The 25,974-nt window shown below is 52.3% G+C and overlaps 1 protein-coding gene across 15 annotated transcripts in view; it reads left to right on the top strand.

Moving 5' to 3' along the window:
* ATP2B2 (ATPase plasma membrane Ca2+ transporting 2) overlaps positions 1–25,974 on the top strand; it is a 302,573-nt gene that overhangs the window by 213,201 nt on the left and 63,398 nt on the right. For all 15 annotated transcript variants that reach the window (XM_086697430.1, XM_086697433.1, XM_086697431.1 and 12 more), the window contains 4 exons: positions 4,435–4,632; positions 10,519–10,776; positions 11,779–11,904; positions 24,891–25,016. In XM_086697430.1, the coding sequence (XP_086553556.1) occupies positions 4,435–4,632; positions 10,519–10,776; positions 11,779–11,904; positions 24,891–25,016 (708 nt within the window). The remainder of the gene's footprint in view (positions 1–4,434; positions 4,633–10,518; positions 10,777–11,778; positions 11,905–24,890; positions 25,017–25,974) is intronic.

Below are 25,974 nucleotides of genomic sequence, written 5' to 3' on the forward strand. Positions count from 1 at the left end.
CGTTTGTTTTATTTTATTTATTTTTGAGAGAGAGAGAGCGTGCACGTGTGCAAGCAGGGGAGGGGCAGAGAGAGAGAAAGCGAGAAAGTCCCAAGCAGGCTCCACACTGTCAGCCTGGAGCCCAATGCGGGGTTCAGTCCCACAAATCATGAGATCATGACCTGAGTGGAAACCAAGAGTCAGATGCTCAATCAACTGAGTCACCCAGGCACCCCTATCACTTTTTTAACACTGTGCAAGTGTGCAGCTGACCAAACAAGACCTCTCTGATGGCCTGAGGCTGCCATTTGCAGCACTCAGGGCTGGGCCTGAAAGAGCTAAGGAGAGAGAAAGGCAATCCAGATAGAGGAATGAGGATTAGCAGGGGCACGGGCTTAGAGGCTGGGAACAAATCCAGTTGTGTCCAGGACAGCGGGATAGAAATGAAGCTTGGCGCAAAGGTTATTCTAATATACAATGATAGCAAACAGCCATTGCAGCAAATAATTGCTGTACAACCCAAGTTTCCCATGCTCTGTGCTTGGCTTTCTCCTATTACATGATTAATAGAACACACAAATTCTGATTCCAATAGAAGAATTTGTACAAGTGCTGGAGGCTTTTTACTGTGAAGGCACAATTGCTACGCCTGTACAGTTTTGCACACATTCTTCTCTGCATGGCTCACCACAGTCTACGAGTTACTTTGCTCCCATTTTATTGACGAGGACACTGAGTCTTCTAGGGATGAGATAAATGGCCCAAGTTCATCCACAAACCTGACTTCTCACTCAGATCTCTGTCCTCTGCCTCTTGTGCAAAAAAAGGAATTCACATTAGAAACCCACAACCCCACACGGCTTCTGACATCAATGCCCAGGCACTGTGGTTCTGAATTTTCAAGACCTTGTTGGCTTTGTCCAGTGATACTTGACACAGAATGTTAATTTTTAATATGCTAAATGGTGAGATGCTCTTTTATCTAAATTGAATCTCCAGCACCATTCATCTCTCACATCACCTTCTGTTGTTTCTGCTCCCCAAAATAGGCATGTTCATTTTCAGCCAGAAGGCAGGGAAACTATGAGATTACACTCCTGGGAAAAACATGATAGGTGGATTAGACAGTGGGAAGTCCCACCTGTATGTCCTCAAAACCACTGTCTTTGGATACAAGGTATCAGAGCCACCAGCCCCTATCCTTCCGTCAGGCCAATCCTTCATGTCACCTATGGGGAAACTGAGGCCCCAAGAGGATAAGTGGCTTGTCTGCAGTCATATAGCCCTTCTGCTGTTCCTGTCCTCACATTGACCATCTTACTGATCTCCTCCCCATCTTACTGAAATGCCACCTGTCCAAACAAAGTCTTCCTCCTCCGGCAGGCCATAATTATCACACACACCACCTAAAACTGAGCGACACTAACCAATACCCTCACCCAGTGCCAGGCACAGCACCAGGCACCTTACGCGAGGCCCGCCCAACCCTGTGAAGTAGGCCCTGCTGTTACTCACGTTTTACAGATGAGGAAACTGAGGCACTGAGAGGCGACACCTCTTGCCGAAAGTCACTCAGACCTGGCATCTGAACCTATGACATCTGAGTTCAAGCCCATCTGAGTTCGTGGGGCTGGGTATCCCCATCTCCAGCTCAGCCCACCTTCTTCCCCTAAGAGGAAGAGGGTGAGCAAGATGTCATGGCCACCATCTGTCATCTCAATCACCCTATGTGAGCACCTCAACACCCAAGGTTCCCATCTTGGGTTTATATACTAGGGTGTTTGTTGTGTGGAAACTGCCTAGAGATTTCTAAGTGGGACTGGCCCTACAGAACACACAAATATTTTTATTCTATGAGCTGTTATTTCTAAAAAACAGAGGAGACCTCAGAACCTGCAGGGAGCAGAGCAGGGCAGGGTGTAGTGCTGGGGAGGGGGAAGCCCAGTGAAGATGAGGAAGAGACAGGGAGGCTGTTCTACTCTGGCGCCTCCCTGCTCCTCCCCTCTCCCCAATCCATAGCCTTGGGGGTTTCACACCAGCAACCCCAGGGCTGAATCTAGCTCACAGATACATTGTATTTCATCCTAGGCTATTTTTAATGGGAAGATTTTACGTCAAATTCCAGGTGTCCAGCTTCCCTTGGAAGACTGACAGATCTACCACAGTGGTTCCACATTCTCCCACAAGAGCTAAGACATAATTTCCCCCTTTAAAATGACAGATTCTTCATGTTGCCCCAGTCCCCACTACTCCCTGTTGCCCCCCACCCACCTACTTCACTCATTCACAAAAGCTGCTCAGCCCCATGGCTCTGCAGATTTGCAACCCCCTGCCCTGTGCCCTGTCCCAGGACCCAAGATCTCAAAGCCAGTCCCATGAATCCCCAGATGAAAGAACCCCTGAGCTATGACCAGACTCCCAGAACTGGGGAATACCCACATTTTCAACTGGTCACACTCCAGAACGTTTGAATCACAGACCCTCGGAAGATTCAAAGACTCACTCTCTGTGAATCAATCAGGACAGGCCTAGGAGATAGACTGGCCCCAGTTTTGCTAAGCTTCTTCTTAGTGATGCCCTTATTTATACCAAACCTATGAAGAGTTGTGAATAGACCCCAGCAGGACCACTTCAGGACCTGCAGACCTTGGAACCTGTGGGATCCTTAGGACCCACCCATCCTACTGAACTCCCCTATTATCAAGACTGAGGCTCAGAAAAAGGAACTGACTGGTCAAAGCCCAGCAAACTGCCATAACAGGCCAGTATTGACTGGTCATAGCCCTTTCCCTCAGAGGCCCCACCACTATCCCCAGTTCTCCTTTCTTCTCTTTATCAAATCCCACTCCCAGGAAAAAGCCTAAAACTCATTCACACCATGGTGTCCAGATCTGATGATGGCTTCCCTCTCCCAGGGAATCTAAAGGAATTGGAGTTTTTATTTCAAGGAATGAAGCCCAAGTGGAATGATTTCAAATGTTGACTATGGGTAGAATTGGACAATTCTTGTCCACACCTTGGAGTGAATGAGTTTGGGAGGGGACTTGCAGACAGGCAAGCGGAGCAGGGAGGAGGGACGTGGAAGGTACACCCGACCAAACATGTGGCAGGAGGTACACACAAGCCACGCCAGCAGAGGACAGGCCTGATTTGGTTGGGAGGGGGCCAGGTAGTGAAAATGTGGCCGCAAGCATGGCTTGGGGGTCCGATCAAGAGGCCAGAGAGCCAAGCTGAGAAGCATGGACTTTATTCTGGAGGTAGTGCGGAGCCTCCAAAGATTGCTGAGCAGGGAGTAAGGATCGGATTGGTGAGGCAGGGAAAATTGTCTGGAAGTGAAGAAACAGTGGGTTGGAAGTGGGCCGCTATGTCCCGGCCCCACATGATGAGGACTGCACTTCACCCCCATGGTCCATGAGACAGGCCACTAGCCTCCACTGAGTGTATGCCACACCCCAGGCACCGCTTGACCACGTCCTGTGTGTCCCCTGGGAAGTCAGCACTTCCGGCAGGGTGCTCTGTTTGTGTCTCTCACTGCTCTGTCCCAGTGTTTGGAACAGTGCCGGACACATAGTAGGTGCTCAACAAACACTGACCTAACAAATTCTGTCCTGAGATGCTCACAACCACTCATGGGCTACGTACAGTCGTCATCCCCGTCACAGAGGAGGACACTGAGGCTCAGAGCTGGAGGCACAGGCTGGGATTCACACCCAAGGCAGGGGTCTCCAAGTGTGTGCTCGATGAAGAGATCGGGAGGAAATGCAAAGCAGGAACACGGGTGTGGTGGGGGGTGGGCCTGGTGTGTGTATGTGCTTCCTGTCGCCCCCATAACAAATGGCTACAGACTGGGTGGCTTTGGGCAAGAGCAATTTATTCTCTCACAGTTCTGGAGACCGGAAGTCTGGAAATCAGGTGTCGGCAGGGCCATGCGGCCTCCAAAGGCTCTAGGGGACATTCCCATCCTTGCTTCTTTGGGCGTCTTCGTGGCTCCGGCGTTCCTTGGCTGGTGGCTGCATCCTGCCATCTCTGCCTCCATCTTCGCATGGCCTGTGTCCTCTGGGTCTGTGTCTTCTCCCTCTGTCACGTATGAGGACACTTAACACTGGGTTTAGGCCAAGATCCTTAACTATATCAGCAGAGACCGTTTTCCTTATTTCCAAATAAGGTCACCTTCATAGTTTCCATGGATTAGGATGCGGACATATCATTTTGTGGGGGACCACTCTTCACCCCACTTCATGGTGTCTCTGGCATTTCACAGGAGCCCGCTCTGGGCCTGGCACGAGTGCTGGGTGCCTGGCTGGTGCCTGCAAGTTTTCTGCTTTGTTTCCACCACCCCACCCCCATCCCCGCTCTGTGCTTCCCCATGGGGCCAGCCCCATTCAGGACGGTTCCTGGGAAGCTGAGTGTCTTTCCCAGGCCTCCCAGGCCAACCTTCCTGCATTCTGTCCACAGGTTTGCCAGGCACCGCTCCAGATCTGGAAAAGAGAAAGCAGATTTTTGGGCAAAACTTTATACCTCCAAAGAAGCCAAAAACCTTCCTGCAGCTAGTGTGGGAGGCACTGCAAGATGTGACGCTGATCATCCTGGAAATCGCGGCCATCATATCCCTGGGGCTGTCCTTTTACCACCCGCCTGGAGAGAACAATGAAGGTAAGACCCCAGCGCCCCACCCTGCACCAAATGTGCACCTGCGGTACCCGGGACTCAGCCACGGCTCCTCCAGGTGAGGAAATTGAGGCCCAGGGGACAGGGCCCCACCCACAGCCCCCAGTCCCCAGTTTTCCCATGTGCAAGATGCAAGGATTGCACCAACAGTGGAAGGAACTACAGTGAGCATTTACTGAGCACTTACAGTGTGCCGAGCTCTGAGCTCGGATGTCATCTTCCTAAATCCCCATGAGGTAAGGGCCATGATTAGGTGCATTTTAAAGATGAGGAAAACAAGGAACAGAGATGGGCATTAACTCACTCGAGGTCAACGAGTAGGTGCTGGGCCTGCTACCACCATGAGTGTGACGGCCCCAGGCTTCCTCCTCCCAGTTTCCCTCTTAGGGCTCATCCTTCATGCGTGTGTGAGACTCAGTATCCACGCGACTCCTCCTCTTTCAAGTTCCTATCCCGGAGTTGGTTCACTATCACGCACACACTTGTGAGGCTGACGCCGAACATGTTTTCCCATGTGTGGAGTCCTGGTCTTGAGAGGGCCTCCCAAAATCTGTCCCTGAGTTCTGACTGGGGACACTGCTCCGTTGACAGAGGAAGCACCACCCGCTCATCCAGGGAGGGTTGTGGAGCAGACCTACTCTTGTCAAAGTCAGAACTTAGGACTCCTAATGGAGAACTTCAACTTTCCCTCATCTTTTCATTCCAGAAAGAGAGCACCTGCTAACAGCTAGTGCTTTATCAACTCAATGACTCTTTCCTTTATGAAGACACAGTCTTTCAAACCTATGTCACATTATAGATAAATAGATAGATAGATAGATAGACAGACACATACTATGGGATCACGTAATATATATCGTTTTGTTAGATTTTTACAATCTGATTTTTCATTAGTAAGATGTTATAAACACTTGTTATTATTTATGATTCGACATTTTCCTAGTGAATGTGCTACATCAACAGATAATCCTACTATGTTCATTGCTTCAAGCAAGGAAATAAAAAGTGAATAGCTTATAAGAAATAACCATTATGGGCCTCATTTCCCAGATGAGGAGGTGGTCTCTGAAATTCCTTGAACATCTGTCCCCTCACCCCATCCAAAGCCAGAGTTGCCCAAGTCTATTAGTTGCCCAAGTCTAATGACCGAGTGTCTTAGGCCAACTACTTCAATTTTATGCATAATATTACTAAGTTGCTTTTTATCCGGTGTGACTCTTCCCAGAAAGGGTTTAAAGACACAAGAAGGGCACATCGCACAAGATGAAGTTGAACAGAAAAGACAGACAGGAAAGGAATGGAAGCAAATAAACCAACCATATTTCCTGCCATGACTGAGATTTAAATTTGACTTTAAGCTTCCTGGATGCCAAGGCAGAAAGGGAATTAGGGTGACTTTCTTAGCTCAGGCTATCAACAAGGCAGGAAAACAGTTTCTTCGGTTGGTAGCGTGTCCCCTGACAGTGAATTCTGGGATGAACTTTCACATAGGGCCTTATAAGAGATGCATATTGGGCAACAATCTTTGCAGGAGTTTCACAGAAAATGTAGAAGGCTACACATGGCTACTTGAATAAGCCTTGAACTCAGCTAAAGGTGCAACACACAACCATAATAATAACGATCATTCTTCTAACTATTTGTGTAGCCGGCACTAATTGGGAGAATTTACAGTAGAAGTTCATTTGATCTTCACAAGAACCCTGTGGGTAGGTGCTGTTATCATCCGGGAGCCGAGGCCCTGAGATAGTAAATGACTCGCTAGGTCACACTCTAGGAAGCAGCAGAAGCATGACTCAGACCCAGACGTTCTGGCTTCCGAGCCCACTCTCTATCACTCAGCTGCATTTCCTCAGGAAGGGACAGGACTGAGTCAATGCTCCCAGGTAAATGGCTTCCTGTGACCCAGTTTAGTGCAAGATAGAGAAGTCAGAGGGCAGATGGTAGAGGGGGCTCCCGTGAGAGAACGGATTAGCTCCAAGTGCATGCCAGGAGGAGCCTTCCCACACACAGCCCTCCAAACAGAGGGCTGCCATCTCTTCCCTTCTAGAGACATGGAAACCAAGGCCCAGAGAGGGGAAGAACCTACCCAAGGTCACACAGCTTGTTAGGCAGTAAGGCTCGACTTTCAATCCAAGTCTTCTAGTTCTTTCCACTGCCCCTCCCTACCTCTAGCTGAGACACTAGCTCAGGCCAGGCCTGGGTGGATGAGGGCAGCCACCGCACATATCCCAGCACCAGAGAGTGAAGTTCCTGCGCTTTGTGGCTATACGTTCTCCCCAATGCCCAGGCTCTGGCCTGAGCTCTGAGTTCTGAACTTTCCATGTTGCCAGGCCCACCGCCCTGCCAAGTCAGACTCAAGCTTCATCAGTCGTGTCCAGAATGATGCTGGTGATGGGTTTACAAACCGTAGAGACTTGCGGCACCCACCGCACTTTCCTGTTTGCTTCCTTGGCTCAGAGTCCTCCAGATACTTGGGGGAGGTCACATAGCATGTTCATGACAGAGCTGGGATTGGCACACCAGTGTTCCCAACTCCCTGTTCATGGCAGCTCCCCTAGTGTCAGAGTGCCAGCAGAGTGACAGGCACATAGTAGGTGTTTAGAAAACGTTTGTGTCTCTTCTAGTTTCGAGAGCCCATATTTGATGCCGGGCCCTGGTAACCTTCTAGAAAGTCACTTTCCCATTTTACTGATGGACAAGAAAAGTAGGCCCAGAGAGGCCAAGAAGTTCCCTGAGGTCACACAGACAAAAGCCGAACCTTACAAAGCCCCAGGTCCAGGGAGAGCAGCTGCGGGCTGCTCAGAACCTGTTCCTGCCCCAGCCCAAGGGGCCCCAGAGGAGACCTCAGCAGGGCCTGCCCAGTGCCCCCCTTCTTTCCATTTCCCCATCTCTTTTCCCTGATTGCATCTGGGGCAGCAGGAGTTGTTCCCAGGGTCCAGCAGCTCCTGGTAGCTGAAGGCCTAACCCAGCAATCCACAGCCCCACTCTGGCCCACCCAAGGCACAGAGTGACCATCAGACAGTTATCAGAAGGAAGGAAAAACAAATGGGCTTTGGCCAGCAGAGTGCCCTCAAGGACCCAAAGGGCTCCTTGGTATAGAACCAGCAAAGGCAACAGGCAGGGTTGGGAGTCAAGGGAACAGAGTATGAACCCTGCTCAGTTACCACCCCCTTGGCTTCCAGAAGCCAGTCCAGGGAGAGTAGCTCATACAAAGGAGACCATTTATCTTGTACCCAACAGATGCCAGGCCCTTACTAGGCCCTGGGGTCACAAAGTCATCCCACATTACAGCTGTCCAAACTGAGACTCAGACAGACCAAGTCACTTACCCAAGGTCACACAGCAGAGCCTGGATTCAAAGTCAGTCTTTACAATTCCAGACCCCAAAGGCTTTCCATGGTCCTGGGCTATCTCTGAGTGTCCTAAATGCTGCAGTGACTGCTGTCATCTGTAAATGGGGGGGGGGGGGGGGAACACCGATGAAATACACAACAGGGAAAGAATAGTCTTCCCATTTACAAAGCATGTAGCAGAGGCAGAGAGTAATAAAAGTCCCATAAAGCAAAGAACTGGGGCTCTGTATCTCAAGTCACTCCCCTGAAGCCCAAAAGAGCACATTTCCATGGATTGGGTTTCTGTTTAGAAAGGTTCACCTGCGTTTCCCAGGCTTTGGGGCTTCTGGTGTCATTCATGATGGTGGAGGGGTGCCCTTGTTTGCCTCCCCCGGTCATCGCAGCTGAACTCCAGCTGGACGCCTCCATAGCTTGGGGCCCCAGGCTCCATCCAAGGCTGGCTGTGAATTTGAATGCATTTAGGCACTCTGCACACCGAATGACAAAAAACAGCAGCTTTCACTCTTTGTTGGCTATGTGCTCAGGAGGGTGAGTGCTTTACGTAAACGCTCTCCCTCTGTCCTCTCAGCCACCTTCGAGGGAGTGTCTGCCACCACCCCCATTTTGCAAATGAGAAAATTGAGGCACAGTGGTTAAGTAGCCCGGTCATAGGCACCCAGCAGTGCCTGAATCACAGCTGGGATTCAAGCTCAAGGCTGGCCCGATGGCAGTTACATTAGCATGATTATGATTATCATCAGCACTAAAGGCTGGTCCAGTTAAGCAGTTTAAGATTATTGCAAAAGTCTGAAATTTCAAAAGAAAAAAAGAGTGACATCGAGGACCTTGTGCAGTGATGCGGTTGTTTACTAGTCTGCAGAGTGTGACTTGTTTGGTGAAAGCAGTGGAATTTCACCAGGAGTGATACATACTGCTGGCCCACATGATTCTTTACCGTCCCAAGCTTAGTCCCACCAGCTAGCCTGGACCTCCACCCCTCCAGGGGCTGGAAAACATTCCCTGGTACCACTTGGCCTTCTGGTCATGTTGCTTCTGACCCTCTGGCTTCCCAGAAGCTCCTGCTGGGATCTCTCAAAACTGTTCTCTCTTCCTTGGGGCTGAAGTGGACTTCCAGACAGTTAGCCAAGGGTCTTTGGCAACGTGAGGCCAGCACATGGCAGAGGAGGCCACTGGGCTCAGGGACAGTAGGCAGACCAGATCCAGATTCCAGGCCTGGATTCAAACTCCAGATCTGCTGTATGACCCCAGGTGAGTTGCCAGCCCTCTCTGAACCACTTCTCTTGGTCAGCTTGAGAACTAAAGTGAGTGCTTGGCACAAGTCACTTGTGAATGGTCCAGTACCCTGCCCTGCCACCACGAAAGGAAAGCTCTCTGAGTTTTCCAGGGATGGATAGTCTGATGCTACTCGGGTCACTTTCCATAGAAAGTGCTGTTCACCACCTCCTGGTGGAGAAAAGGGGCTGGGCTAGTCCTGGCTGTCACACCTACCTTGGCTGTTCCCTCACCTCTCTGAGCCTTAGTTTCCTCATCTGTAAATGGAGGTAACTCTCCCTCTCTGGGTCCTTTAGGGGACACAGGAGGCAGGGTGCATGGAGGGGCTTGGAAAGACCCTAGGACCTAGTACTGCATGGGCAGGGCCTGAGGCTTTTGTATCAGATAGGCCTGCTTTTTTCTTCTTCTGTTCACATGGTGGGCCTGGCAGGCCTCAAACAGTTTGGGGAACCAGACTGGGATGTTCAACAGTGCAAGAGTGTATGGGATGCACGGTCACTGTAGGACAGATGAGCAGCCTACAGCCTGAAGGGTGGCATCAAGTCCAACCAGAGATGCAAAAGGGCTGTGTGCTAAGCTCTAGGTGGGGCTTTCACCTTCCTCTCCTGGAACCTGGGAGGAGGTCTCCGTGACTCCAGTTTTGCAGAGGAGGACACTGCAGCACAGAGAGGACAGTGAGTTACCCAGGATCACACAGGGGCAGTGGCAGAATTAGAACCAGCTCGTTGGAGGTCAGGCCCAGCATCATAGTTCCTGCCCCCCAGCCTGCTGTCTGCAGGCCTGCCTCACAGTTGCTGGAAGAATGGAAAGAAAGCACATCAGCCAAACTGCCCTCCAGACCCTGATCAATACTGACCACCTTCGTCCTGTTACATCCTCACTTTTTCTCTTTCTTCGTGAATCAGGCCTGTCCTCTGTGCTGGGTCTGTGCTGGAGCCACCATGGACCTTACCTCACTGAAGTTCAACCCTCACAATAGGTCCCCCAGATAAAGAATATCCATCCCTTTTTACAGATCTGAAAACTGAGGTTCAAAGAGATGGAGTCGTTTGTCCAAGATCCCACTCCTAGAACCAACACAGAAAACTGAAGGGCTCACCACCCAGACACGTTGGATAAATTGGATCGTGTTCATCCAGTTATCAACGTTTTTTACTTGGGGAGCTGGGATTTAAATCCAGGCCCGTGAGGCCCCTCCTGCCTGGCTGACCCCACCCTGCCTGCTTCCTTCTGCCCTCTGCAGGATGTGCGACGGCCCAGGGAGGGGCAGAGGATGAAGGGGAGGCGGAGGCGGGCTGGATCGAGGGGGCGGCCATCCTCCTCTCTGTCATCTGTGTGGTCCTGGTCACGGCCTTCAATGACTGGAGCAAAGAGAAGCAGTTCCGGGGCCTGCAGAGCCGCATTGAGCAGGAGCAGAAGTTCACCGTGGTTCGGGCTGGCCAGGTAGTCCAGATCCCTGTGGCCGAGATTGTGGTTGGGGACATCGCCCAGGTCAAATATGGTAAGTGTCCCAGCCACAGAGCCAGGTGCTAGAGCTAGAGTCTGGGCAGAGGCGGGACAGGACAGGCAGACCCAAAGAGGCTGGCCCAGGGAAGGGGGTTGGTTCCTGAAAGCTAATCCCAAGGCAGGATGTCTTCTGAGATCCTTTGGGAGGTAGAAGGCTACTTCCTAGAGGAGGTAGGATTCCGGAATCCTGAAAGTCAGAAATGGCAGATACATGACACATGTGCTACCACTCTCAAAACCTCCACCTGTAACAGACATTACTAATCAATCACAATTCAAAGCCTAGATACAGAAGCCTTCTCAACATAATGCTCCAAGGACCACTGACACTCAGAATGGGTTTATGAGACAAAATCCCTTTCCCATCTATAATTGAGCTGTTGATGGATGGTTGTTGGGCTAGAGAGGGTGTTGTAGGGAGTGGACGTGGATGGGCCTGTGATACTACCGTGGAGAGAGTGGGCAGGCTGGCTAGTGCCAAAGGGGGTATAGGTGAGATATGTCCTGGGTAAGTAGAGGCAGACGATGGGGAAGAGATTGGAGTTCCCTCTTCACTCCACCTTAGGGGGCTTGGTTTCCTCTGATAAAGTGGCCTGTCATAGGGTCTCCTCAGCCTAGCCAAGACAGACTAGTCCCTCCTAGAAGAATTTTCCAAACTGTAGTTGAGACCAGAGAATGAATCATTGAGAAAACTGGGCCCCAAATCCACACCAGGCCAAGAGAAGCACTTTATAAACAGAAGTGCAAGCCCACTTGAGCTAGGATTGTTCTTGGGCCCAGCCTCAGCCCTCCAGGCCTTGCGCCATTCACCTTGGCTCCAGTCTTCAGCTGCCTATTGGCCTGTGATGAGTGCCATCTTGGTTCCAACACCCTGGGAGCTCTAGGCAGCTGGTCCCCAATGGTGAACTTGACCTTGCAAACACACCTTCAAAGGAATGTTCCCAGACCCTCCAGCCACCTGAGACCCTGCTAACTCGACTGCCCTTCCTACCACCAGGTGACCTCCTCCCTGCTGACGGCCTCTTCATCCAGGGCAATGACCTCAAAATCGACGAAAGCTCCCTGACAGGAGAGTCTGACCAGGTGCGCAAGTCCGTGGACAAGGACCCCATGCTGCTGTCAGGTGAGATGTGGCCCAACGGTGGGTCACTCCCATTGCCAGTTCCTGCCTCTATGCTGTGGGGGGCACCTGTGTCCCCTTCATGAGGCTGGAAGTTCTCAAAGACTTTGTTCCTTGGCTTCAGATCTCCAGCCAGCTCAGCCCCAAATGACAGCTCCCTCCCTTTCCCCTCAACAACCGTACTTTGAGCCTACTGTGCACTTAGCACTGCTCCAGGCCCTGGGGATAGTGCAGTAAAGAAAATCTACAGAGAATCCCTGCCTTCATAGAACTTACTTTCTAGTGACTTAGTCTTCTGAAAAGTCAAACACCAGAGGCTGTTCTTATCAGGGATAGGGAAGGATTGATCGGGTGACAGTTATGTTCAATACCTACCATGTGCCAGGCACTGGGCTGGGTACTGGGGATACAGCAATGAATGAGGCTGACAAGGCCCCTGCCCTGAGAAGCTTGTGGTGCAGTGAGAAGTCCCAGACATTGTGAAAACTCCAGAAGGTGGTGGGTCTATGATGAAAATAAAGCAGAGCGATGGAAGGCAGGTGGCTGCAGGGGGCGGGGGGGCCATGTTTGAGGTGAGGTGTGAACGATGAGAGAGAGCCGGCCTAGTGACTATTTGTGGGGAACGTATACGAGGGAACAACAAGTGCAAAGGTCCCGACGCAGGAGGAAATTGAGTAAAATGGACGGGGTGGAGGGCCTCGATGCTGGCTCTCGAAGAGTTAGTTTTGAAATGTCTAAGTGTGACGAGGGTCATCTGGAATAGTTTTAAGCAGTGAACTAGTCACATTGCATTTGTAAAATCTCATTCTGGCTGCTGCAGGGGGCAAGAGAGGAGGTAGAGAGACCTTGCAGAGGTGAGGCACCTGCTGGATGAGACAGTTCCTTCGAGGGGACACACAAAGGGTCTCATTGCTCAGCGCGGCTCGGGAAACATCCTCTGAGAAGCTGCCCTGGGCCAGGCCCCCACAATGATTCTGAGCCTCCTCCTAACCATGAGGGCCTCCAGCCTGTAGACTGCAAACAGCTCATTCCACAGTAGAGGAGTGAGAAGACGCGAGAAAGCCAGAAAAGGGACAGAACCACTTAAATTGGAATTGAGCTGGGTTTTAAAGGGTGAGTAGGAGCTCGCCAAGCAGAATTATAGAGGAAGGGCCTCAGAGCAGAGGCAAATGTGTGCAGAGACACAGAAGTCTGAAGGAATATGGGATGTCCTAGCAATACACAGAGGACAATCAGCAGGTCTGCAGGGTAGGATGGGAGAAAGGAGTGAGAATCGGAGCTGGGGCATTTATTTATCCAGAACATACGTAACCAACATTTGTTAGGTAGCTCCAGTTTGCCAGTGGTTGGTGGGACAAGTAAGGTCCCTACCTTCCTGGAGCTTAAAATCTAGTAAAAGGAAATGGACAATAAAGGAACAAGCAAGTAAATATGTAAGATAATTTCAAATATTCAGATGACATTATACCACTGTAATGAGATAGAGGCTCTGAGAAAGGGGACAGGAGTCTTTTTGGTCAGGGAAGGCCTGTCTGAGGAGGTTTCTTGTGAGCTGAAACCAGCACAACGAGAAGAAATAACACTCCAGGGAGAGGGACAGGAAGTGCAAAGGCTCTGGGGACTAGGAGATCATATAAAGCCTTGAACGCCTTCTTGGAACTTAGGGCCACATCAGGGTTCATGTCACTGAGGCTCTGGTTCTGACCTCTGAGATAAAGTGGTTGACAGAGAGGCAATCATCCTTGGGAGAAGTGGCCTGGTGGGTCATCTGGATCAGCAGAAGTCAAGTGGAGGCACTGGGCCTGAATGGATGGGTGATGAAGGTTCCAGACAGTTTGGAGAAGGGAGAGGAGGGGTAGTTACATCACAGGAGGCTAAGGAGATAAAATGTTCAGAATCACTGACTCTGGTGCATCACAGACCAGCCAAGGAGATGGGCACAGGTGCAGGGAGACTCTGGAAAAGACACAGACAGGGCAGAGATGGGGTGGGAAGTCAGCTAGCCAGCCCAAGTCGAACCAACTGTTTGGGCCTTTACCTATACATCTAACTGGAAGCCCAGGTAAATAGTGTAGGCCCTGGGCCTCCAGATGTCACGAGACAGCAGCCAAGGTGTCTTGGGATGCCCCTGTGGGCAAGATACAGCAGGATGTGCTAGGGGCCAGGAGATTTGGGTGGGTTTGTGCTGATTGGTGGGTTGCTGGTAATCCAGTGGGAGGTTTCTGGGCTTCTCTGGAGCTCTATCCTGTTTCAGCATGGAAAGTATGCCTGTCAACTTTGCAGAGACCATGCATGAGTGCAGGGGGATGGCAAAAAGAAAGCAAGAGTCAGGACCCATCAAAAATGCCAGAGCGCAGGGTGAGCTTGACTGTGAACTGTAGTGCTGACATTCTGAAACATATCTGCATGGGGCTGGGACAGCCGAATGATTCACACAGGCTCACGGGGAATGGGGGGGTGAGAAGAGGGTATAGGCAGCCCTACAGAAAGCAGTCTACAGAAAGAGAAATTCTGTAACAAAACCGTTCTAGGACAAAAGAGGCTGCCTGGCAGCTGGTGAGTTCCTGGTCATGGTTTGTGTGTAAGCAGGCCTGGACAGGCTGTGGGGTGTTGGGGGTGTTGTGGAGTGGACCCAAGCACCGAATGGGCACTGCATTCAATGCCCTCCCAGGCCTGAGAGTCACAGATTCATCACACCCATCCTCAACTTGTAGCTCTGCTACAGGTGCACCTTGCTTTTTTCCCTCTGCCCTGCCCCTGCTGAAGTTGCTCCCCACTCTTAGATGGCCCTCTCCCTTCCTTGTTACACATTTAACTCCTGTTCATCTGCTCAGGCTCCACCCCCTCCAAGAAGCCTTCTCTGCCCACCACTGCCCGTGGGCAGTCACCCCCATACAGCATGGCACTCACACACATTTCAGCCCATGACACCCACGCTGTGCTTGGCCCTTTCGAGCACAGCCCCATCATGTTGACCGAGTCTCTCACCGTTCAAACCATCTCAGATAAGGTAAAGAGTAAAATTCTTCCAGTTCTGCCTCCCAAAGAGATCTAATGATGTCACTCTTATGGGCCCCTTCCATCCTTGGCCATATGCAGATAAACACACACCATCACCGTTGGGATGCCCTTCTTCGTGGATCCTCTCTCCCAGACAGGTCCAGCAGCCAGAAGCCCTGAGCGTGAGGCTACCAGTAGGTCATGCCCCGCCCATCCGTGGGTCCACATGGCGTGGGGGCTCAAGCACTGTCTGCCAGAGAGAGGAAAGAGGCTGGGGCTCTTGTAGAAAAAGCTGGGTGGGGCTGGACTGAGCCAGATCTGGGCTTTGGAATGAACTCACTGTGTGGCCTTGGGCCATGTCGCTCCACTTCTCTTGATCCATGAAGACAGTAGGGATGTTCTGGTGTGTGATGTAGGCGAAGCCCCTGCCTAGCCCAGTGCTAGCTGAGGGATGCCCACAACGGGTTGGTTCCCTTCCCTATTCCTCAGATGGAGCCTGGGCTTGGGAGTGAAACACGTCTGGGTTCAAATCCCCACTGCTCTCATTTGCTAGGAGCCCCTGGACAAGCTTCTTACCCTTTTGGAACCTCCATTTCCTTGCTTATAAAATGGGTTGACCCCAGCTCACGAGTCTTCTTTCATCTGGACTATCTCCCCCTTCCTCCTCTCTGAGATCTGCCCCATCCAGCTCCTCCCCACCTTCAGCCTGCATGAGCCTGCCTCCTCCAGGGGATTTTCCTCAATTGTTCAGAACTCTGGAGAACTGCCATTTGGATGCTCGTTTTGTGCAGACACCTTGGACACCTTCCCTGTGCCGGGAGGCCTTGTTGGGCCTTCCAGTTGAATGACCCCTGGGGAAGACAGGGACCTGGCTGGGGGCACCTGCAGGGTCCTCATGGTAGCTCAGAAACCCCCCTCATGGCATCTGGCACAGTGGTTCAACCTAGAGGAAGGCAAGGAACTCTCTGCTGCTGGGTCACCTGGCCCAGCTGTGCCCAGCCTGTGACCCTGGACAGGTCTGTCCACCTCCCTGTGCCCCAATGTTGGGAGACCTGCTGTGTGCAGTGGGGGAGTTGGTCAAAGGCCCTTCCCCTCCCCCCCACCCCCTGCCTACCCCACAGGGCTGTTGTGGGGACCACACGCATGGACGGATGGGACTATCCTTTGCAAATGGTACAGGCGTGAGGTGCTGTGTGGTGGGGAGCAAGGACAGCGTTTGGAGGCAGAACACCCAGGTCCCAGACCTCTGTCAGCTCCACCTATGACCTCTGCCCCACAGGTCCTCAGCCTCTCCATCTGACAAATGGGGACAGACCTGCCTTCAGAAAGACTCAGATGTCCCCAGTGCTCAGGCACAAAGAAAATCCAATAACGGCCTGGAGCCCGTCTCCCAAGATGGACAGGTAGACACAGGCCCGTGACTGAGGTGTTTTCGGGCCAGGCACGGTAGAATGCTTATGGGTCGCAAGCTCCCACCTCCATGAGGTCGGGCAGGGAGAGCGTGGGTGCCACACCAAGAGCATGACTACTTCTGGCTGCTGCCTGCAGAAGCACCCTGGCCCCAGTGTGGCTGCAGCGTCCTCTGTACAAGGGGAACCAGAAATCCAGCTTTCGTGTACAATCTCCCAGTGTTCAACTGTTGGCAAGAAATTCCCATTTTTTAAAAGCCTGTGTGTGTGATCAAGCAATATATGGGTGAGCCCTGGAGTACAAACTCTGACCTGGGCCTTTTTTTTTTTTTTTTTTTTTTTTTTTTTTTAGTTTTGTACTTTAAGATAATTTCCAACTTTCAGGAAAGTGGCAATACTGGTACAAAGAACACCTGAACGCCCTTCCTTCTGATTCAGCTGATGTTACCATTTTTGCCCCATTTGTTCTCAGGAGGCTCATTCTGTCTTGTGGTCGTGATGGCCCTTTGGCCCCTTCACACTTTATGTGTATCTCCTTTTTTAAATTTTTACCATTTATTTATTTTTGAGAGACAGAGACAGAGTGCAAGTAGGAGAGGGGCAGAGAAAGAGGGAGACACAGAATCCAAAGCAGGCTCCAGGCTCTGGGCTGTCGGCACAGAACCCGACGCGGGGCTCGAACCCATAAACGGTGAGGTCATGACCTGACCTGAAGTCAGACACTCAACCGACTGAGCCACACAGGCGCCCCACTTCATGTGTCTCTCCTAAGGAAAGGATATTCTCACACATAACCACAGCACAGCTAGCAATTCAGGAAACCCAACATTGATGTAATACCATTAACTAATATTCTGTACGTATTCGTGTCCATCAACGGTCCCCACCGCATCCTCCTGGCTGGGACCCAGTGTAGGCCCTGTGAGGCATCTAGATGTCCAGCCCCTTCTGCCTCCTTTGACACAACAGCTTCCGTTCATGGAACCCCGTGGTCTCTCATGCCCCCAGGTCATGAATCCCTGTGAGAGCCCCGTGGAAGCAGCGAAATAAATGAGAAATAAATACCCAGACTTGTGATTCGGCAGCCTTCCTGGAGATTCACTGATCCCTAGAGAACTGTGGTCTGGTCTGGATTTACACCTGGGGAAACTGAGGCCCAGAGCAGGAGTGTAAAGCGCCACAGAAGGCAGGGCCAGAGCGAGACCCCAGCCCTCCAGCCTCCTAGTCCCAAGCTCTTTCCATAGCCTCTATGCACAAGCCCACCTCTGAGGACACTGTGACTTTATGACCCAGCAGCAAGGCCTGTTTGAGATGTTTATCGTAAATTCCATTGGGAAACCAGCGACCAGGCGCCATCTATGTGGCCGGGAAAGGGGCAGGAGCCAGGGGGCCGGGGCAGGGGGGGTGTCCCCAAAAGCAGCAGAGCCCAGCTCCAGCCAGGCCCATTGGCTCAGCCCCCTGCACGACCCCCCACCCACCTCCACCACCCCTGGAGCCAGAGCGTTAACAGCACGAAGTTGCCCAGGACATCGGCAGACTTTCTCAGGCCTGCTGCCCCACCCTGCCTGCCAAGCAGAAGGCCAGGCACGGAGAGCCAGACCTGCCGCCATTGCCGCCGCCTCCAGGGAGCCTAGGACGACACCGTGACTGCAGGAAGTCCCAGTCTGCTGCTCGGCCCGCGCTCTCTCCATTACACTACCCTGCCTCTTCTCCATGAGAGGCAGCGGGGTGTAGTGGATAGAGCACGGGTTCAAGTCCCGGCTCCACCGCTCACAGCTGTGTGACCTTGGGCCACCACTCCACCTCTCTGAGCCAGAGAGGCCATGGGGAGGGGAGGGGCTTGGGGTTGTACTTGCACCAAAACCTACCTCACAGGGCTGTTGTGAGGAGGACAGTCTTGTGGGCGCTGAAATGCTTTGCAAACTGTCTAGTGCTCTGCAGGCATGTGTTATTACTGTTATTAACTGCGTTGATAACAATAATGATGAAGGAACTGCTCCTGGGCTGGGAACCACATTGGCTTTGCTCGGAGCCTGTGCCTGGAGGCAGATGATAATTCCCAGAAAGGCCAGAAATGGCCTTTATCCTTTCTTCATATCTCTACCCCCAGAAAGAGACCTTTTAGGAGGTAAGACCTCTCTCCTCTCCCGTCCAGAAAGAGGCCTGGGAAGTCAGAGCCAGAAGAGCGAGGAGCCCTAGGTTTGAGCCCCCAGCTGTGCCTCATGTACCCATGTACCTCATGTAATCATGCCCTCGTGTACCCATGAGGTACACCGTGCAACCTCAGTCAGTCATTTGCCCTCTCTGGGCGCAGAAGCCCCACTCTGTAAAACTAGGCCCCTCCAGCTCTGCCACCAGAGGCTCAGTGCACCCCACTTGCCATTACATAAGGCTTCGGGCCCGAGACAGCTGACATCTGGACGAGGCACAGTGGGGACCGTCTCCTGCTGCCCAGAGCCAGTCTGAAGCAGAGATAGCCTTTGAGCCAGCAGTTGGGAAGGTTCTGGCCCACCCTCTGCTTTCTGTGTGGGGAGGAGATAAAGGTTCAGGTGGGACGGGACAGGCCATCTGGTTGGTGGAACACCCAGTGTTCCCTGGGCCTGAGCTCCTTCTGTCGTGGACGGACAGCCGCTGGGTGGCTGACACAGTTTCCCCTCCATTCTCCTGCCTCCGGCTTCACTACAGACCTTCCCAGCGAGGTGGAAAGAACTGGCATGACACCCTCAGTCCACCCTGGCCCTCTCCCCCCAGGCTGAATGCGGGGATGACCTCTCCGGGCTGCTTCCCTGTCTGTAGAAATGGGGTGATGATGGTCGCTCACAGGGTGATTATGACAGCCAAGTGGAAAAAGCAGCTCAGACAGTATTTGCACAAGGGACTGCTCACTAAATACTAATTGTCTCCCTCCCTGCCCTGGAAATGTTTCCAGCGGCTCCCCCCTTGAACACCCAGCAGAGACCCAGCTCTGCAGCCCTCTCTCCACTCAGGCCATTACACCATCCAGCTTCTCTTTTGCTCCTCCTCTCACGACCCTGAGCGGCTATCGCGCTATCCCACCTCTCCATCTTTGCCTGGGCTGTGCCCGACCCCACCCCCCGCCAGCCCACCGGGCCCTAGGTCTCTCTTGTCTTGCGTCGTCATTGATGTGTGTTCCTGTCTGCTCCCCTCACCCCAGCTGGACTGTGAGCTTCTGGAGGGCAGGGACCTCCCTTTGGGCCCTGCCGGTGTTCTACCACATCTGTCCGTCAAGTAAATGAGCATGGTGTGCGCAGAAAGTGCCACACGTGGTCGGTCTGTCTGCACGAGCCTCTACTGGCCCCATCCAAACCAAGATCCAAACTCCCAAGATAACAGCCTTTTAATGGAGGCTGCCCTACGCCACCCAGGAGTGGCCCTTGTCTCTCTGGGACCTTGGGTGCCCAGACTTCATCACTCAGAGCTGATGACCTAACATAGACCACCCATTTTACAAAGGACAGACCGAGGCCCAGAGGGGAGAGGGCTGGTCTCAGGTCACACAGGAAATCAGAAGTAGACACCAGACCGGTTCTCAGGTCCCATCCTCCCCTGAGCTCAGGGCTCTCTCAATTTACCCACCCCCCATGTTTGTGTATTCTGAGGGGCTCTGTGAGACCTACAGGAGGTGGAGGCTGCAGGATGATGGCAGAGGACCACAGACAGTGAGGTCCTGGTGCAAGGCTCTGCCGGGACCCCCAAACCTGAAGGGTTCTCACCTCCGCCTCTCCCCAGAGACCCTGCCGTTTTCCTGTGGAAGATTTGGTCAACCTTGACCCATATATGCCCGTGGCTCCACCACAGCTGCGGCCCTTGGGGTTAAACAATGCCCTTTGTGGGGTAATCTGGGGCTGGGGTGTGATAGCTGAAGGGGGTGACCTGGTCCATTCAACTCCTCCTCTAGTAGGAGGGTGCAGCCAGCCCCTGGGAGGGGAGAGGGACGGCCCAGTGAGGCGTGGGGATGAGTGCTAAGCAGGGATAAATCTGACCCTTTGCAAAACCATCAGGATAGTGTATGAAGGGTGTGGAGATTTTCCATAAATGTAACATGTACCCACCACAGAAAATGCAAAGCGAGGAGGCAGCAGTAAAAAAGGGCTGGAGTTTCCAGCTATGAGCTGGACTCTGCTAAGAGGAGACTCACAGTCCGAACCTACAGCAAGTAGCTCACAGCCTATGGGGGAGCCAGGCCTGGAAACATCCCCAGGGGAAACTGCAGGGGGTGGGGCAATCCAGAGGAGAGAGAAAAAGTCCCCTTGTGGGGATCAGGGAAGGCCACCTAAGAGGGGCATTTGTCCCAAGCCAAGAGGAGGAGGTTTTGGACCAGAGGAGGGAGAATGCCACTTGGGGGGTGGTAACTGGGTGAGCAAAGGTGGGAGGCTGAACACAAATTTCCAGTCAGGTGCCCGCTCGCAGGGCAGAGGCCACAGGGCAGAATCGGAGGTCAAGGGTCTGGAGCAGGCTGGGGTCTCATCCAAAGCCTGCTGAGTGGTGTTTGGATTTTGGAGATGATGTCAGGGGTGTCTGGGCTGGGAGACAGTGGTTAGAGCCGTGGCGGGGGGGACCGCTGGGGCACAGGGGGAGGGAGGACCAGGGTAGGGGCGGCTGATACCCCCAGCTCTCTTGGCCCGTCTAATGCTGGGGCCTGGAGGCCCAACCTGAGGCTCATCTAAGGCTGAGCAGGCATGTGCCACACCTTCACCCCGTGTCCCCATATCCCATGTCCTGTGTGGTGCCCCCTTGGCTTCCTCCTCCCTCCTCCCTACCTCCTGAGGCACAGCTACCAGCTCCCTACTGTGATGGGAGTGATTAGATTAGAAGGTGATTTGGGGTCTGATTATCTTGGGTGGAAATTGGCCCCCTATGTGTTTTTCCATCCTGCTGAGGGCTGGGGAGGTGGGGAGCGGCATCCTCATTACCAACGAGGCAGAGAAACTTCCTCAGAATACATTTGAGACCAGGGTATGAGGGCCTGGCTTCCTGGGGTGGGCGCTGGTAGGTGACAGAGAGGATAGACTCAAGAGAGAGGGGAGAGTTCAAATCCCGGCTCTGCCCCCACCAGCCAGTGACTCTGGGCAAGCCGCTTCTCCCTTAGCCTCAGTTTCCTCCTCTGTAAACTGAGGGCCGGTGTGAACTCTAATTAGATAATGGTGTGTGAAAGGTTTGACTCGATGCCCGGCCCACGGTAGGTGTCCTACAAAGGTCAGCACTGGCCACTGCCCATGCCATCTGTGCTCTGAATCAGTGCACTGTGCTCCTCACCTTGAAGGATCTGGTGAACCCACCCCCACATGACCTCTCCAGGCCCCAGGCTCCTTATCTGTCTAATATTGCTGCTGTCTAACTGTCCCCTGCCCACCCCACACAAGCTGAGCCAGTACGCAAGAAATCTTGTCAGCAAGTTACTGTAATTACCAGGGTCCTGTCAGTGGGCCCTGGTGTTCCCAGTTAGTGCCTCTTGGGCAAGTAGATGGGCTCCAGAGTCGGCCTGGGCTGCTTGGCCTCTAGTCAGTGTCTGAGCTCACCCTGTGGTCCCCACTGTGCCCTGCCCAGAGATGAAAGAGTGCTGTCCTTCTGTCCTTAGAATGTGGGTTCTGCTACAGCTGACCGGGCGGCATGCCCCTTCTGGGAGCCTTCGTGCCTTGGTTTACCCATGCACGGTCAGACAGACTGACCTTTACCCACCATGAAGAAACTCACTGGAGAGTGTCCATCTGTCTGCCTGTAAAGCACTTTGAGATCATGAGATCTTAGAGGGCCAGAGGCTAGAACACACATATACACACATGCGCACACATACGCCTGTATACACATGGGTGCACACACATGCACACCAGCACATGCACACACACAATCTCAGGATATCGCTCAGGTCCTAGAACAGAAAAGAAGGAGTAGGTGAAACCTTTTGAAAGGTGAAAATAGATTCCTTTCTTGAGGAAAATGTTGTAAGGTAGATGTTTCTTGAGTTTGCTGACCTAACCTTCAGGTCTAAAGCAAACCGGAAAACAAAGCTGCTAGAGACAAGTCACCCCGAAAACAGGGAGAAGTGGCCAGCAGTCTGGAAGAAAAAGAAGGAAAAAACTCTAAAACGCAGAACTGAGTTCAAGAAGCAACTCATCAGGGCCTTTTAGCATCCGGGTCGGTGTCTGTGGCCATTGGGCTCAGCCCTGTCTGGTTCTTACTGTGTGGCCTGTGGATGGCCTGAAATGCTCCAGCCAGGCTGGGATGCTCACCTCTCTGTCAGAGAAGGAAATACATGCTGCATTGAAGAGAGATTTCTACCCTGGGTAGTAAGGATTTATATTTAAAAAAAAATAAAGGGGCGCCTCGGTGGCGCAGTCGGTTAAGCGTCCGACTTCAGCCAGGTCACGATCTCGCGATCCGTGAGTTCGAGCCCCGCGTCAGGCTCTGGGCTGATGGCTCAGAGCCTGGAGCCTGTTTCTGATTCTGTGTCTCCCTCTCTCTCTGCCCCTCCCCCATTCATGCTCTGTCTCTCTCTGTCCCAAAAATAAATAAACGTTAAAAAAAAAAAATTTTTAAAAAAAAAAATAATAAAGGTGCCCAAAAGTCCAAACTTCACTTACCTAGGTTCTTTACTAAATAGAGGGACCACTGGCAGGACGGAAGGTGCCTCCTCACGTGTTCCCTGGAGCCTTCTGCATGTGACCCTACACAGGCCATGCAGGTTAACTCTTTCTATGAGTGACCTGTCTGTCTGTGAAAGCTCCTGGGACACAGTGATGTGTCCCCAGCACCAGCCTGAGGATGGAGGGCTGGCTTCGCTGTATCTCCTCTGTCGGAACCCAGGCGGCCGTAGTGGCCATCCCCTCCCCAGGCTGGATCCCAGCTGCCCTCCCTGGACCCCCCTTGTTTCCCCAGTGAGGTCACAGCCAGCTTCAGTGGGTTTGTTTGGTTTTTTTCCTGCGATTTTTCTATCATGGCAAAATACACATGATGTGAAATTTACCATTTTAACCCCTCTCAAGTATACAGGTCAGTGGCATTACATCCATTCACACTGTTGTGCACCCATTACCACCATCCATCTCCAGACCTCTTCATATTGCAAAACTGAACCTCTAGAGCCGTTGAATGGGAACACCACCCCCACCATAAGTTCCCCACTCTGGCCCCTGGCAACCACAATTCCACTGTCTCTGTCTCTGTGAATTTGAGTGCTCTATGGAGCTGCGGTACTGGAATCCACCATAGACGTCCTTCTGTGACTGGTGTATTTCACTGAGCATAATGTCCTCAAGGCTCATGCCTGTACCAGAATTTCCTTCCCTTTTAAGGCCAAATAATACTCCATTGTATGTATACAGCACACTTTTCAGCAGATTTACCTTTGCGTTTAATCCTCACTCTGGTACAGAGTCCCCCGAATGAACCTTGGACAGGCTGCCCTCTGATCCTGCACGGTGGAGGGGCCTGTGCAAAGTGCAACTGACACAGAAACCCCAAAGATGAATAAAAGTGGAGCCACTCTGACAAGAGGCCTCCCTCACCCCCCACAGCCAGCCCTCCTGCCCCTCAAAAGAATTCCAGGGCCTTTAAACCAGTTTGAGGGGCGCCTGGGTGGCTCAGTCGGTTAAGTGTCTGACTCTTGATTTCGGCTCAAGTCAGGATCTCACGGTTCGTGAAATCAAGCCCTGCATCAGGCTCTGCCCTGAGAGCGCGGAGCCTTTTGGGGACGCTCTCTTTTCCTCTCTCTCTCTGCCCCCCTCTCTCAAAAATAAACAAAGAAACTTAAAAAAAAAAATTTTAAAGCCCAGTTTGGAAATCCTAAAATTCTACAAAAGGGGTTCTTAACCTTTCTTTGACCGAGGAGCCTGGAGAAGTCTGGTGTCCTCAGAGATGCCACCCCTAGTCAGAATAAAGCTTTAAAATGCATAAAATAAAATACATTGGATCACAAAGGAAGCCGATGATATTGAAATAATTAAAATAATAAAAAATGTGTGTGATAGAGTAATGTGCTTCTTTGTGCTTCTTTGTCAGCACACTAATGACAAGAACCAGCGGTCAGTCTGATAGCTGCCTTACTTGTAAAATCAGGATGAGTGAATGACTGCAACAGCTATAAAGTCGCATGAAAAAGAACCTGTCATATTTGTAATACATGTAACGGCGTTGCAGGCGACTAACACTCCTGGGGTCGGTAGCCTATGTCATGGTGAAAATGCTAACTTTCAGTTAGACAGTTGTGAACACCAAGATGTCATTGTCTTCTCATGCAAGTTCACAGAGCCCTGAGTTCTTTCCCAGATCTTTGAGAGGGAGTGGACCCCATTTTAAGCAGTCCTGTCTAGTCCTGTCTAGGACAGAGTGGGGAGGTGGCTCTCTTAAGAGAAGGTAGTAGGTGGTAGACGTAGCAGGGTTTGAGTCCCAGGCCCGTGATAGCTCTGTCCCAAGGGCATAGTTTGAACCCTAATCATGGGCGGTACCCCAGGACCTTGGCAGACAGAGCCAGGAGCTTTCTGGGACCCAGTTCCTTCCACTCCTCTGGGGAGGGGGCTTGGGCCCATGCAACGGTAACTTGGCTTTCGTCCCCCTCCCCAGGGACCCACGTGATGGAGGGCTCTGGACGGATGGTAGTGACCGCAGTGGGTGTGAATTCTCAGACTGGCATCATCTTTACCCTGCTGGGGGCTGGTGGTGAGGAGGAAGAGAAGAAAGACAAGAAAGGTAAGCGCAACCCCCTCACAGACCAGGAGAGGAGCTCTTCAGGTCACTTTTTTTTTTTTTTTTTTTTTTTTTTTTTTTGTCGTTTATTCATTCACTCAACAAAATAGTTATTGAGTGACTTTTATGTCCATGCCCTGTGCCAACAGCTGTCTCCTGCATCCTTGAGGCCCTGCTTGGGCCAGGAGGGTTCTGTCTGTTCCATCTCCAGGGTCTTGTCCCAGTCTCTGTCTGTCTGGTCATGTCATGGAGTACCCTCCCGTCAGGCCAGGCCCAGGGCACTGAGCACTTTGTTGAGTCTCCAGCCTTGAGTGTGACCTGGTCCCATCATCAGGCCTGATATGGAGTCGAAAGCCCCACCTGTGCTCACTCCTGCCACTAGTCTCAACTCCACAGAACAGGGCTGCAAACCCACCCAACACTGACTCAGCCCAGATGTGGGCAGAAGAGATTCTGGGGAATGTGGCCAAACTCATGGTTTCCTCCCCTATCCCCCCAGAGCTGGCACCTTGCCTGGGTTCTAGCTCCTCTGCCACTTTGGAAACAAGATTCCTACTCCCTGGGCTCCCCCTCGGTGCAGCGAGCTGGTAGCCTGGCTACAAGTGCCTCTCAGAGCAGAGGGAGGGATGCACGGAAGACCCTAGAAGCCCAGGCCCAAATCCAAAGGCCCAGGCCTCTGGCCCTTGCACAGCCAGCTCCTTACCCAACACCTAAAGTCAGTCTCAGGGACAGAACCCTCTCACATCTTCAGTCTTTTGTCCTATCTCCTTCCCCAAGCTCCAGAGGAGGGTCCACAACACCCACACCATCTGGGGTCCAGGGGAAGAAGATAAGAATGCTCTCCTTGAGTTATAGGGACAGGCCTGCTACCTCCAGCTCTCCTTGGCCAACCAGGCCCAGAGCCTGGGTCACAACCAAAGGTTGCTTGTTCCTAAGGGTAATACCTTATATTTTCTAGAAG

The sequence above is a fragment of the Puma concolor genome, chromosome A2 (genome assembly GCF_028749965.1).
Source record: "Puma concolor isolate L17-30 chromosome A2, mPumCon1.1.hap2, whole genome shotgun sequence".
In the NCBI taxonomy this organism is placed as follows: Eukaryota; Metazoa; Chordata; class Mammalia; order Carnivora; family Felidae; genus Puma; species Puma concolor.